This window comes from Cryptomeria japonica, chromosome 9, assembly GCF_030272615.1.
Source record: "Cryptomeria japonica chromosome 9, Sugi_1.0, whole genome shotgun sequence".
NCBI classification, from domain to species: domain Eukaryota; kingdom Viridiplantae; phylum Streptophyta; class Pinopsida; order Cupressales; family Cupressaceae; genus Cryptomeria; species Cryptomeria japonica.
The window spans coordinates 64,161,051-64,175,829 of record NC_081413.1 but is presented as its reverse complement, the minus strand read 5'-3'; the positions used below and the strand labels follow the sequence as shown (position 1 = coordinate 64,175,829).

Below are 14,779 nucleotides of genomic sequence, written 5' to 3'. Positions count from 1 at the left end.
TTGGATTTGTGTGAATGTTGTCATTGATGTCAAACCCGGTAATCCGGTTAGGACTTGTTGCAGGTGATTGTGGGCAGTGATAGAGTGATCCCTTACCAGACTTGCTACAGGTGATTGTGGACAGTGGTACAGTGATCCCTTACCGGATCCGCTGTGAGTTTTTGTGAGTTGTTATCTGAGCTTAATCTAGAACTGACCTCATGCATTAGGAGAAGCGATTTTCCTCGATTCAACTATTTTCTATTGCAGTGAGCATTCCGCCAATGAACCGCTTTTGTAATCTGGCAATAAGCCACCCCATTTTGTAAACACCATATAACTAGTTATATTATCTTGAGAGCTAACACTCTCCATGATTTTTCCCATTTGGGTTTTCCACGTATAAAATCTGGTGTTCAATTTGTGGTTGTGTTATTTCTTTATTATGCATTTACTATTTCATGTTGATGAGCTTAATTGATGAAATTGATATATCAATAAAAGTTTTAGAAATTGTGGGAATACTAAATCACCCCCCCTCTCAGTATTTTGGTCCATTCAACCAATTCAACACACCTCTCTAGGTACACCACCTCATATGGATGGTGGAAGGCCACATGAGGCCAAGAGGGATAGTATATCCGCTCTTGGGCCTAGGGTGGAGGATCGCTTTGGGTACCCTATCATGTCTCCTTATCCAAGCTCCATTGTGATTGAACCCAAACAATGAATTAAATAGGTTAGATGACTATGATAATTATGAATATATGATCTCTAACCCTTGTAATAGTTGATCTTATGAATTGTATATTCAATATTTGTCTAACATGATTGCAAGATCTCAACAAGGATCTATCTTGCTTTACATCCTTTGGGTAAAAGGACATCTCTAACTATATTATGTTCCCTATTTTATTGAATTTGTGATTCTAGGGCAAAATCTAGGGTACTTCCAAAAAGGGGACATTACATCCATGATTGGAAGCTTATTATATATGACAACAAGAAGGCCCGATATTATGCAAGCAGTTGGTTTGGTGCCACAGTTTTAGGCAACACCAAAGGAAACTCATTTGCAAGCAGTCAAAAGAATATTCAAATATCTAATTGGCACTATGGATTTTGGGTTGCAATATCTAAGACGTGAATATTTCACCCTTACAACATTTATGAATGTGGATTTGGGCCAGCAGTGTTGATAACAGAAAAAGTACTAGTGGAGTGGAGGAGCATTCTTCCTCGATAACAGTCTTGTATCTTGCTTGAGTATGAAACAAGCTTCAGCTTTTTTATCTAAAACATAGGTGGACTACATTGCAGCAATAGTTTGTTGCACATAGGTTCTATGGATGAAATAGACATTAAAGGATATTAAGATTGAGTATGAGCATCCCATCTCCATATCCTGTGATACTACAAGTGCAATTAACATCTCGAAGAATCCAGTTATGCACTCCAAAACAAAACACATTCCAATCAAATATCATTTATTAAGAGAGCAGGTGGTTGATTAGCAAGTGAAGTTGGAATATATTGCTACATAAGAATAGAATGTGGACATTTTCAAAAACCCCTTCCAAAAGACTTTTGAGTACCTAAAGGAGAAATTAAGAGTGATATCACTCTCATCCAATCACCAAGATCTTCAAAAGAAGTATGCAATCAAGAGGAGCTATTCATCATCTAATCATTTAGCCTCAGAAAGTCTGCCATTGATGTAAAAGGCGAGGGGTGGGAATACAGAAAGGGGGGGCAATAAAGACAGGGGGAGTAACGTGTTCTTATTTCACAAATTATTTTCTTAAAGGGTAGCCATCAATGACAAAGAGGGAGATTATTGGAAATTATTGTCATTGGTGTCAAAGATCAAACGAGGGCAATACTGTGAGAGAATTGATGGATTTTGGTGCCAATTATAAGTGAATTTGTTTTGCAAGAATTAAATCTATTTTGGTGCTCAAATAGGAAGTATTAATTCAAAATTAATTCAATAAATAAGTGTTTTTTTTCATTCCTTGGGCTGACCTTCCCTGGAGATTTGCCCCTTTTGGATTTTTAAATTAAATTAAAATATTCTTGTTGTTATTGGGCCCAAACCCTTTTTTATTTGGGCACCCAATTTGGAAGTTTAATAGAATCAGCTTTGGGCAAACTCTATCTTGTGTCCAAGTTTTTCTTATAAAGGATTTAAAAATAAATAAATTTAAAGGAAGCCGACTTGGTTGAAGTGTCACCTCTCTTGGGTCAAGGGATGTATGTGTGGGGTATAAAGGAAGACAATTTAACTTGTGTTGATGTTGAATCTACATAGATTATTGCATTGTTTATTGATAAATTTTGGGCTAGACAAAGAGGACAAAGTTCAGATGATTTGGTAATGATCTTTATCTGGGCTACAAGACATATTGGACTTCTGTTATTAATGTTCTGCCATCGTAGTCAGTAGTTGCCTTGTACTTTATCATTAAGTGGCATCTCGATGGGACCATATGTTAGTTTTTTAAATGTGTTGCTTGGCTACTGTTCTTCTAAAGATGCATGCAAGAAATAAGTTTTTATTTATAGTGTTTTCTCCTTCAGGTGGGTGCCGAAAGCAGCTTTAACTTTTAGTTTTAGTTTTCCCTCTTTTTCTTTCTCAATTTTTAGCTTAAGGGACTAGACTCTATGGATTTTCATATATTCAGAGGGAATTTAAATTCATGAAGATGAGCCGTTTTATTTCTAGAATATACCACTTTGTCTTCTGTTTTATTTAGCTTTTTGATTTAGTTTGCTTTGGTAAAATCCTATTTTAGTATTTCATTATATTTCGCATTCAAACTGAGTTGGATAGGTGTGAAGCCCAGAAGATTCTCTTAAATCTTGATATATAGAATACAGAAGAACAGTGTTAGGGTGCCGTGTAATTCAATTTCAGTTTGATAAATGAGTGTTTTCTAAGAATGTATTATTCATATTTTCAACAATGCATGTTTGCAGGTTATCATACTCGGGTCTGAAATTTTGAAGTTTCAGTTTGCAGTAAGGATTATTTTCCTGAGTGGAGAGTCTGCTTTTCCTGGTTTGAAAATTAACAACATAAATAAAACCCAATTCACACTATTCGTGGTTATTTCAATTTGCCCTCCTTTTCTGAGAAAAAGATCAAGATATTGTATTACTATCAATATTGTGTAATTATTATAAAAACAGATCCTTCTATTAAAAAAACACTAGTAAATATGGAAAAGCAATGAGAATTACAACTTCTCAGTTGTGCATCTTGTATTCAAAAGACAATAGAGCAAAAAATCTAAAATGGCCAATAGCACATCTTGTAAATATCACAAAAACTTTAAAACTGTATGTTGTTCCCAGATGTATTTTTTAAAATCTATTTCTGTAGAGTAAATATCAGGTTTGAAAGTAGCTTCCTCCTGAAAAGGATCCAGGTTGTTTGTCCTAAGCTTGCATGATGTGCGAGCATTTTGGCACTTGTGCCATCCTGCACACCGAAAAAGATTTTCTACTAACAAATTATGGTTTCATTCCGATTTTCACCTTCTGTTTGTCTCTGTGTGTGTATTTGTCTTTTATACTGGCGAAAGATGCTTTACATATATTTTCACAGCTTAAGGGTCTGGTAGAAATGGTGAATCTATTAGGCATTGAAGGTCTGTCTTGGATGTTGCTAAGGTCAACAGAATAAGATTGTGAAAGCTTTGGTCAAACATCACATACGGCAGAGCATCACAGCAAGCTGTTTGTTGCACTGTTTGTTATACAGGAATGTTTACACGGACACCTATCATTGAATCAGGGATGGAGGAGGCAGGAGTATAGGTTTTATGTAAGTGAACAGACCACTAATCTATAAGGAAATAATCCTAAATTGTTCTTTACCTCCATATAAGCTTAAGACTATGAATTAGTGGTTGTGTGTGCAGCCCATATGTCCTGTAATTTTACTGATTTAGTGGATTGTATCAGACTTTTACTGAGCAATTAAACTCCTCAACATACGTGTGTCGTTTGCTCCATTCTCCAAATTGCTGTTAACTGATTGACTGCAAGAACTTGGCTGTCTTTCATTAGACACCCAGAGCCTGTCTGATTATTGCAAATAAATTCACTCTGGTTCCAATTTGTAACCTATTTTTACATATCCTCAAATAAACTTCAGATTTAAGGTCTTTTTTTCTTCCAAGTAGTATTGCAGGTGAATTCTAAGCAACATTTCATGGTCTCCTCATCAGTATTAGAGATTATAACCAGATGAGATCAGAGACTCCATTGACAGCTTAATATCCGGAAGGTTTAATTTCTTGGGCCAACTGACTAACAATCTTTTTGTCATAGTGTTTTTGCTTCACATACTTTTCAAACAGATGAAAAACACCTTCAAGAAAGGAATCAGCAACTTCAGATCACTGAAATGGTTTTTATTCAAATATACTTCATGTATCTAATCCTCAAACTAGTGAAATTTATATACTTTCAATATACTCAATGAGTATCTTGAACATTTAAACAAATACTAATAACCCCCATAGATACATAAAAGTTAGAACTCAGAAGACATACAGCACAGAATAGCAAAATAAAAAATTTAAAATAAGATTTGGTTGCTAACGCAAATTCTGCACATCGAAGATACATGTCAAACATGCAAAAGATTATTCATGGATGGAGTTGAATCCAAAACTACCAAATACACAAACATCAAACTAAAACCTTAAATAAGAAACAGTTGCCAATAAAAAAATCTGCACATACAAAGTGCATCATAAACTGATATTTCATAGATGTAAGAGTACTGGGATACACTGTGCACATGCATCCCTCCAAAACTTGGGTGCACAGCATATAGGGAGTTTGTATATCTGTACATATAAGATCATATTGCATGTTACCTGGAAATTGGTACGGGTACAAGTTCGGGTACAGGAATTGATGATTTCTTGGGACCCTAAGTTCAGTTTGTCTCAGAAACATCTTTATATAATAAAGTATAAAGAAAATCAACCTAAAATGTTAATATCAATCTAATTGCATAATACAATTTTTTAAATTTATAATTAAAAGAAATTAAAGTAACACCACATAATTTATAATTCAAAATATCATTGTAGTGTGACCCAAATCAAAGTTATATGGATTTTTTTTCTGTGCCTTCAAGGCTGCAATCATCCCTTATTCATATAGGAATCTTCATGAGGATATTTTGCCCAAGACAACAATCCGATTCATACCGGTTTGGGTATGAGATGGGATTTAGCAGGATCCCGTGACATAGATCACACAGATGTCCAAGCACATGTAAATGGCTTTGAAGTCGTGAAGAAACTCTGTGACTGTAATATTCTTTCGAAAAGCTTTTTTTTGGGCAAAAGATGAACCAAATCAAAAAGTTACAACAAAAGTTCATAGAAAGATGACAGCATAAAAATGCAATCTTTTCTTATCACACACAGCTACTGTCCTACTCAAGCATATTCCTTATAAATCAACATTGAGATTTCTACATTACTTAAGCCACAACCACACAAAACCAGTCAAAACGAAGTAACAATAAAAAATAATTGAAATAATAATAATCAAGAAAAGTGTAAGCCCTGACAAACTCAGAAACAGCAGAGACAAGTCTCTAACTTTGAAAAGCCTTTCACACACAGTTGAAAAAAGAAAAAGGCCTGATAAGCCATGTGCCAAACTACATGGCAAACCCCTGTTAATACACACCAAACAACTCTGAGACTAGTTTGCAATACCCAGTCAAATAATCCTCGGAAGAGAAAAGAGAGTACATAGTGAATTACATAATAAGATTCTAAACAGAAGAGGCATTAAATAGAATCCAGCCTTAAACAGACTTGTTCCCAAGATCATCATATCAGCACCATTTATGACAACATGTTATCATCATCCTTCTGACGAAAGAGGCGACAAATGACAACTGCCAATCATCAAGGTGGCAGTATATCTCAGAGGTTCAAACCTCAACCAGTTGGCTATATACACACAGATCTCAAGGAGTAGTACTAAAGTGCACCGACCTATTTTGATGCTACCACAACTGTAAAAACTTCAGAATGGACCATTCAAGGATACTAAGATACTTCAGAAATAAGTTAGATGTTGCTGAAAGGAAAATGGAAATATTCTCGTGTTTGCAAACTTTTAGGTGTTTTCAAAATGGCAGATATATCAACAGAAAACATTTGATAATTATTTGTTCATTAAACATTTCTCTTGAGATGAACGAGTTTTACTGCTTTCATGTATGTGGAAATTTATGAGGTTTTCAAAAAAGAGGTTTAAATCTATAACCTTTTTGTGCATATCCATTATAGTAAATTTACTATGCAAGTGCACCCAACCATCTTGATACAACTATGACTGGCAAACATTTCAGAATAAGTCATTCAAGAATATATATTATAAATACTCTTAATGCATTCTATATGACAGCAAAGGAAATGGAATTGTTTTCATGTTTGAAAAGATTTATAATGTTCTCAAAATTACATATTGAAATAAGTCAAAAAATTTGAAAATTAAAATCTCTATGTAATAAAAGATTACTAGAGCAATACACGTATATCACATATGCATAAATTCATTAAGTTTTCTAAGAAGCGAATTAGATACACTCATCATTTTATGGGCAACTGCTAAAGTTAAATTTTCCGTGGCATTTTCATATCAGATACAACCTTGTATTTCATATGTGCTATGAACTGGCCCTAAAGTGTGTGAGAATATCCTTTAATATCATGCAGGAATAGGATTCTTGCAGTTTAAAAAGGCTAATGATTCAATAGAAACTAAGGTTTCATGTTAAAAACTACCTTGATATCTACATGGCACATAAGTATTGGATAGGTAACTATATCCCAAGAGAACCTAACTAAATATCTGAAAAAATCATGTCACTAAACAAGAAATAAACAACTTATAATAACAGGCGGAGATTGTGTCATAAGTATCAACAAACATCCAATAAACCTTCATATTTGTTAGAGAATGCCTATAGAAGTAAGCAAACCTTCTTTAATTTCACAGATACATCCCTTAGGCAGTTGAATCCTGCAAAACGGAATTGAACAGGACCACCAAATATACGACTAAATATCCAAGCCAGTACTGTTGCAGCAAACCTGACAGCAGACACAAATGAGTATAACATAAAATTAGAACAGATTATCCTACCATACGGTTGCAGTAGAATATTAATCCAGCATTGACATTATATCATTGTTTAGAAAGCCATAGCTGCTCTATCTAAACACAAACATTGTTCAAAAGCACTGACATACCCTAATGATAAAGTATATTCAGAATTTGTTTAAGATAACTACATTGTTATATAGATAGACATTATACAGTAGTTAGTGATGATTGTTGATGTGCTCAACAATTTAGCATCCATAACAAGGCTCCTTATTGGTTAGGGTAAGGAAAAACTGTAGTAGATCCAAATTCCAATGGCCTATCATTTTGCAGGAATCTTAAGCAAAATTGGCCAAAGTCTCATCTATATCATCAATATTAAAGCCTGGGTTTTATAAATGCAGTTTAAGCCTCCAGACAACTACAATACATTCAGCATTACACCAAAAGTTCATGACTAACCTAAATAAAGAAATTGAATTTAAAACTTTCCATGCAGAGTCATACAAAAGATTCAAATATATCTATGCTCCACAAAGTTTCAGGGACAGGGACAGCAAGGGACGGCGGGACATGTTTCCAGTATGCAAGTACTTTTGAACCATTTATTAGGGGCCGGCTGGGACCGGCTGTTAAAAAATAGGGAAATTTTTAAAAATATAGAGAGATTTCAAATATGCATATCATAACATTGATAAGGCATTCATCATAGACATTGTAAAAGCTTAATACATAGCATTAGACTTGAATTGAGATTTCACATGACAATCGACAAACAAATTAACAAAATTCAAATGCTTTCATTGCCAATGTGCATACACATTATATAAGAATTATAACAAAAATGTCCAAAGGCTCCAAGTTTCAAGTATGAAAAGATTTAAACTGTAAACAATAAACATAGAACTAAGAGAATAAAAGGCTGTCCCTAATCAGCAGATGGTAGGTCTAAGAGTCTAAACCAAGATCAAAGCTTGAGTCTAAGTCACTACCAATATAAGGGGCTGCCTCAACCAATAGAACCCCAACCAATCCCTCAGGTGTCTCCTCGTCAATTTGCATAACATCATCGGTATTAACATCCCAATTAAGGATGGAGTTTGACGATACTCAGAAGCCTAGCGATCCTGTAGCCGCAAAACAATGTGAACAGCCACCAACTACCTTGGTTATCTAAAGGTAAGGTTGTTCCTCTTGATTGATTGGATGAAGCTATATGTGGACCAATTCCTCTATGCAGCGAAGGAACTGGCAACCTATGAAAGAAGACGAACTACAAGTACTCTCAACTTTGGTGCATCCCTGCAATGCCACATCCACCATCCAATAGGGTTGATTTGAGCTAATGTAACTCTATCCAACCTCACCTTTGCTCTACTAAAGGTTAGACCACGGAGACTAGTAAATGCAAGCCATTGTGTGCAAAGTATGGTGAATTCCTCTTCAATATACATTTTTGCAAGTGCCCTCATAAAACCTTCTTTCACCTCTTCATCACTAGATGGAGGCACTCTCCCAAGTCTTGGTGCATACCATTTGGGATTGAGAGCATAGGCCGACATATCAAGTGGGGTGTTCATAATATTCCACTATCTCATCACAATGGGCCTAAGGTGCTCCTCATAAAATCCCAAAATAGGGTCCCTTCTATGAATTGCTTGCTTGATCAGTCCAAGCATACTATCGCAGGTCTCATAAATATCTCCAAGGTTAGGAGTCAATATCAACATATCTAATCACTTGCACAATAGGCTCAACGAAAAGGCAAACATATCTACAAGTGCAAACAAGTTACAAAAATTAAAATCATAAAAAAGAATGGACATGATTCACAAGGTAGAAACATATATTAAATTATTAAATTATTATTTTAGTATTCTACATATTAAATAATAAAATCAACAATGCCAATTTTCTGACCTCATTGTGGACCACCAATTATCATTAAGGATTTTTTGTTTCACACTTCTTCCCTCTAGTGTGCTTGCCTCATGCTATCTACCCCACTCTATGTTGACCACCATCGGTTGTAGAGCCTCTTGAAATTGCTGGCATATCTAGTTTCCACTAGCTTGAGGAATTCCTTCCTCAAAAATTTCCTAAACAAAGCAAGTGAAGTATGATGGTTGCAAATGAACATTTACACATCTCTAGCCTCTAACACCACTATATTCACCCAATCTATCTTTCCAATGTCCTTCAAGGTATTGTTCAACGCATGCACACAACATGGGGTGCAAAAAATGTGCTTATAAGCACCCTCAACCATTAATCCAGCTCACTTACACACATACACTGAATCAGCCACTAACTACACAACATTAGAGGTTCCAACCTCCTCTATGTCATCTCTCAAAATCTGAAATTGTAAGGTTGCATTCTTCCTTTTCCCCAAACAATCTATAGCTCTAAGAAAATAATAGCCTACTGAACTAGTAACAATAAGATTGATGAGTGGGCGATGCTTGATATGGTCCACCCATCCATGATTATGGAGCATCTGTCCCTTATCCATGTTTGTCTCATATCTTCCATCAAAGCACTCACTTTGGAGTACTCTCTATCAAGAAGGGTGGTGCGTAGCTTAGTTTCTCCAGGTGGAACAAATGAGGGACCTGCAGCTTGACCATCTTTCAACATTTGTTGAAATATGGTGAATGTGAGACATGAAATGGTATGGCATGAACATAAAAAAACTTATGCAATAGAGGTTTCAGCCACATATTTTGCTTGTATGTTAAACAAATCTGCAACATTAGCGCTTCTCTTCTTTCCCCCGGTAGTAGTAGAACTCTCCCTATGAGAAGCAACATCCACGGATCTTGTAGGTATTGACACACTAGACTGCAAACTTTCCAATGGAATCCCTTTACCTAATGCCCCCACCTCCATATGCAATCTACTTTGACTCGATTTTCTCAGGTTGAGTTATTTGTTTAGAACCTTTCACCCCTTGACCACCTATACACAAAAGATGGCAATAAACTCTAGTATAACTGCCCCTATATTATTTGTGGCACAAATGGCACTCTCACAGTCTACTACCCCCTGAATTTTTTTTCCTTATCTTTATCAACTCTTGATGCAAATTGAAATGGAGGTCTTTGGGGATTAAATGCTTTTGCGTAAGTTTTAAGGACTTACGAAAGACAATCAAATGGATTTGAACTTGTTGGGTTTGAACTTGAAGACCCCCCAATGGCTGCCATACTTTTAGGTCTACTTCTTTCTTGCATTTGGACTTTAACATCCTCACTATCACTACTCCCACTGCTGCTCATCATTTTTTTTAATAAGAATTTCAAAGAGAGCTACAAGTTCAAATAAAACAAAAAATAAACTCACAATGCCCTCCCTATGTGTTGAAAAATTGAAAAAAACTTTTAAAAATGTAAAAGAAATGCCAAAAACAAATGAAAGATGAATAACTTACCTCTAGTATAGAAGATTCGATGCCCTAGACTCCTCTTTCAACTGCTGTTCTCTACTTGACCACCTGCTGCTCCTCTCTTGCTGCACTTTTCTTTGTTTGCAAATGTTAAAATGAATGAGTTTTTTTAACTTTTGGTTGGGAGGAAGGAGGGGGCGGTCCTTGTGGACCCACCTATCCCTCTTTTCCCATTAAAAGATTTGTTTTTATTTTAGTGCTGTCCAAATTATACATGGGCAGTAGGGGACAGCCTATCCATTGTTGGCACATATCGGAAACGTTTCCTATTCGCTGCAAAAAAAAGAGGACTTGGAGGGGGACGTTTCTTGGCCATCCCCAGTCCCCAAAACACTTCTGGGTACAAGCTAGGGGATGTGTCCCCATGGAACGTAGAAATATATTGATACCCTACACACAAACTAATCTCATAATAGAAAAAAAAAAGACAAGAATAGCCTGAATTGCAATCTTGCAATTTGTGAAGCTAGAAACAGAACTCTGCTGCTATGGGAAAACATCATTTACAAATGTCTCTAGACAGCCTATCCATTGTTGGCACATATCGGAAACATTTCCTATTCGCTGCAAAAAAAGAGGACTTGGAGGGGACGTTTCTTGGCCGTCCCCAGTCCCCAAAACATTTCTGGTACAGGGACAGGGTACAAGGCTAGGGGACATGTCCCCATGGAATGTAGAAATATATTGATACCCCACACACAAACTAATCTCATAATAGAAAAAAAAAGAGACAAGAATAGCCTGAATTGCAATCTTGCAATTTGTGAAGCTAGAAACAGAACTCTGCTGCTATGGGAAAACATCATTTACAAATGTCTATAGGAATACCTAAGTACATTAATGAATATAGAATAGTTGCTAATGTATAGGGAAGTCATTCTCACAGAATGATCAAAAGACTCATGATTTGTATGCCAATAGGCACGGAGCATCATACTATGACGGTGTACATAAAATCTAAATCACAGCTGACATCTTTTTTTTCTTTAAAACTAAAACTATAAAATAACTCTTATGTCAATAAGAATAATTAAGAATAAGATAATTCTAAAATAGTTATAATTAAATAAATAAAATAGCCTTTTAAAATAAATATTTATTAATTAACAGAGAGAGCAAGAAACCCCCCTCTGCAAAAACAGTTGCACTCCAATGGCGATTTCGTGGATGTTAGCAAGGAAACTATGGGGACCGGCATACAAAGAGAGGATATTGAAATCGATCTTTCCAGTGAAACAAAGGAAGATCGAACATTATGGGAGGAGCATGCGGTCATCTACAGAATTGTGGGACAAAAGAAATCAAGGTCCTGCATCAAAGATTGGATTGCTAAACATTGGGGTATGGGTTTGGTGGTGAAATTTTTACCTAGAGGCTTCTTCGTGACTATATTTGCAGCAGGCTCGGAAAGAAACAGAGTTCTGCACCAAGAAAATTGGTTCATGGAAGACAATCGATTATACATTCAACCCTGGCAATCTAATTTTGATCCCCTTCCTTTGGCTGTATATGATAGCCCAATTTGGATCAGATTATACAACTTGCCAATTGAATACTGGGAGATAGCAGTCTCGAAAAGATTGGGCGCTCTTTGGGCACTTTATTAGATATTGATGAAAAGATAATAGAGGAGGATTTATATTCGTACGCCAGATTGAGGATAGCGGTGGTGAAAATCATTCCATCCCATATCACCCTTCTTACTTCGGAAGGCAAATGGAGACAACAAATTGAGATCAAGAACGAAATTAATCCTTGTCAAAGATGTGGGAGTAAGTTTCATTTTACCATAGAATGCAAAATGTTTGTTAGAAGGGCGAGGAGTAATTTGGTTAGGAGACCCAAGCAAAATTGGGTGGTTAAGGATAATCCAACCGCCCAGAACCCTCTCTGTTTAACGTATGATGATCATCAATCGGGGAGCGATATTCGGCCTCCAGTTCCTGCCCAAAAACATAATCATCAGATTGCTAGGGAACCAGTATCAAATTCTGCAGAGTTGCCCCTTATAGTCATGACAAGGCCATTGAGAACAAGCCTAGGGAGGCGGAGGCATTGTCTCAGGAGTCGGAGAATGAATTTGAGTTATTCTCTAAAGAAGGGGAAATCAAAGGAGATGAACTGGACAATGTGGATCCTAGATGTATCAGTCAATCAGCAAATGCCTTGTTGGGTAAATCCAAGGGTTGCAGGGGTTACAGGGGTCATAGGAGCAAGAGGCAAGTCAGGGAGGACAAAGCCTTGGAAAAAGGTATTGTCAGTGTTCTAGATTTTCTAAAGATGTCCAAGGGGGAGAAGATGAAGATTCTTACTTGGAATGTCAGGGGTCTTGCTGCCCCTAACAAAAGACGCTTGGTCAAGAGAGCGATTGACAAACTGGCAATTGATATAGTTTTGATTCAAGAGACCAAGCTATCTGACGTTAAGGGGCAAGATTTCTCAAAATTTTGTTTTAAGTGGAGTAGTTTGTTTCAAGCGGCTAATGGGACAGCAGGGAGTCTAGGAATTCTTTGGAATCCGTTATCTATATCAATTTCTCCTATTGCCTCCAATTCTAATTGGATGATAGTTCGGGTTTCCAGTATGGGTGAGCTAGCAGATTTTCCCCTGATCAATGTATATGGGCCTATTAAAACGGAGGAGAAGGCGAGAGTTTGGGGGGAGATCCTCGACCATGTCAACAGGCTTAACCTAGACAGAGTTATAAGTGGTCGGAGATTTTAATGCTATACTGGATATGGATGATAAATTGGGTGGTCTCATGAAAAGTTCCAAAGTCATGGAGGACTTCAGAGATTTCATCAACTCTATCAAAGTGGCAGATGTGGTCCCAAAGAATGGGTTGTTTACTTGGACAAATAGGAGGATCTATTTCTCTAAGATCTCTAAAAGATTGGATAGGTTCTTTGTGAGCGATTTTTGGATTAATGGGCAATTCTTGGTCTCCACAACCATTATACCACAAGCTGGCTCGGATCACCTTCATGTTCTGTTAAATCTAGACCAAGACAAGACAACTCGTAGAGCTACTTCAGATTCCTAAACATGTGGTGGAGAGATCCTAATTTTAAAAGTAATCTCAAAAGGTGGTGGGAAGAAGGAAACAAGTTTGCGGGTTCTCCTAGCTTTCGTTTTGCGAATAAATTGAAGTTTTTGAAACAGAGCATGAAAGAAAAAGAGGTTTGTGAGGGAATTGAATCATAACATGATTGTACTTATTCCAAAGAAGCATGATTATGAATCAATGATGGATTTCCGCCCCATCTCACTTTGTAACACGATATACAAGATCATCTCCAAAGCTATGGCATCCAGGCTCAAAAAGATACTACCTAAACTAGTTGCAGATAATCAAAATGGTTTTACACCAGGTAGAGAGATTGCGGATGGTATCATATTGGTCTCAGAAATGTTTCATTCCATGTACAAAGAAAAGATTAAAGGTATGGCGATCAAGCTTGATGTAGCGAAAGCATATGATAAGGTCATTTGGAATTTTCTGTTACAAGTTCTTGTTTGTATGGGTTTTGATAGCAAGTGGATAGAGTGTATCACATTTTGTATTTCTTTTGTAAGTTTCTCCATTCTAGTCGATGGATTAATGTGTGGCTTCTTTGATGCTACTAACAGATTGAGACAAGGAAACCCCTTGTCCCCATCTCTGTTTGTTTTGATGGCAGTAATGTTAGGTAGTAGGATCAGAAGATTATGCAGATCGGGCAGGTGGAAAGGGATCTTTGTCCACCCCCTGGTGGAGCCCATCACTCACTCTCAGTTTGCGGACGATATGTTGATATTCATGGAAGCCTCCATTCAAGAGGCCTCTATGATCAAGTCTGCATTGGAGGAGTATTCAAAGGCTTCAGGGCAAATCATGAATAAGGAGAAATCACAGGTGTTCTTCTTGAACACTAATAGACAAACCCAGATTAAAATAGCCCGCCTATTGGAATATCAAATTGGATCGTTTCCTCTCAAATACTTGGGAATCAATATCAACTATGGTAGCAAACAAAACCATAACTGGGAGGACGTGATTAACAAGTGTAAAGGTAAATCAGAGCAGTGGAAAAATAGATGGCTATCTCAATCAGGGAGGTTAAACATGATTAGATCAGTTTTATCGGCCATACCCATCTACAGCGTGTCATGTTTCAGGATGCCTCAGGCGGCTAGCAAGAAGCTAGATGGGATGCTCAA

General features: G+C 36.7%; 1 protein-coding gene across 1 annotated transcript in view; it reads right to left on the bottom strand.

Annotated features, from left to right (window-relative positions):
* LOC131033478 (protein SABRE) overlaps positions 1-14,779 on the bottom strand; it is a 278,075-nt gene that overhangs the window by 242,216 nt on the left and 21,080 nt on the right. Inside the window, exon 2 of the mRNA XM_057964713.2 lies at positions 7,007-7,118. Coding sequence (XP_057820696.1) covers positions 7,007-7,118 — 112 coding nt within the window. The remainder of the gene's footprint in view (positions 1-7,006; positions 7,119-14,779) is intronic.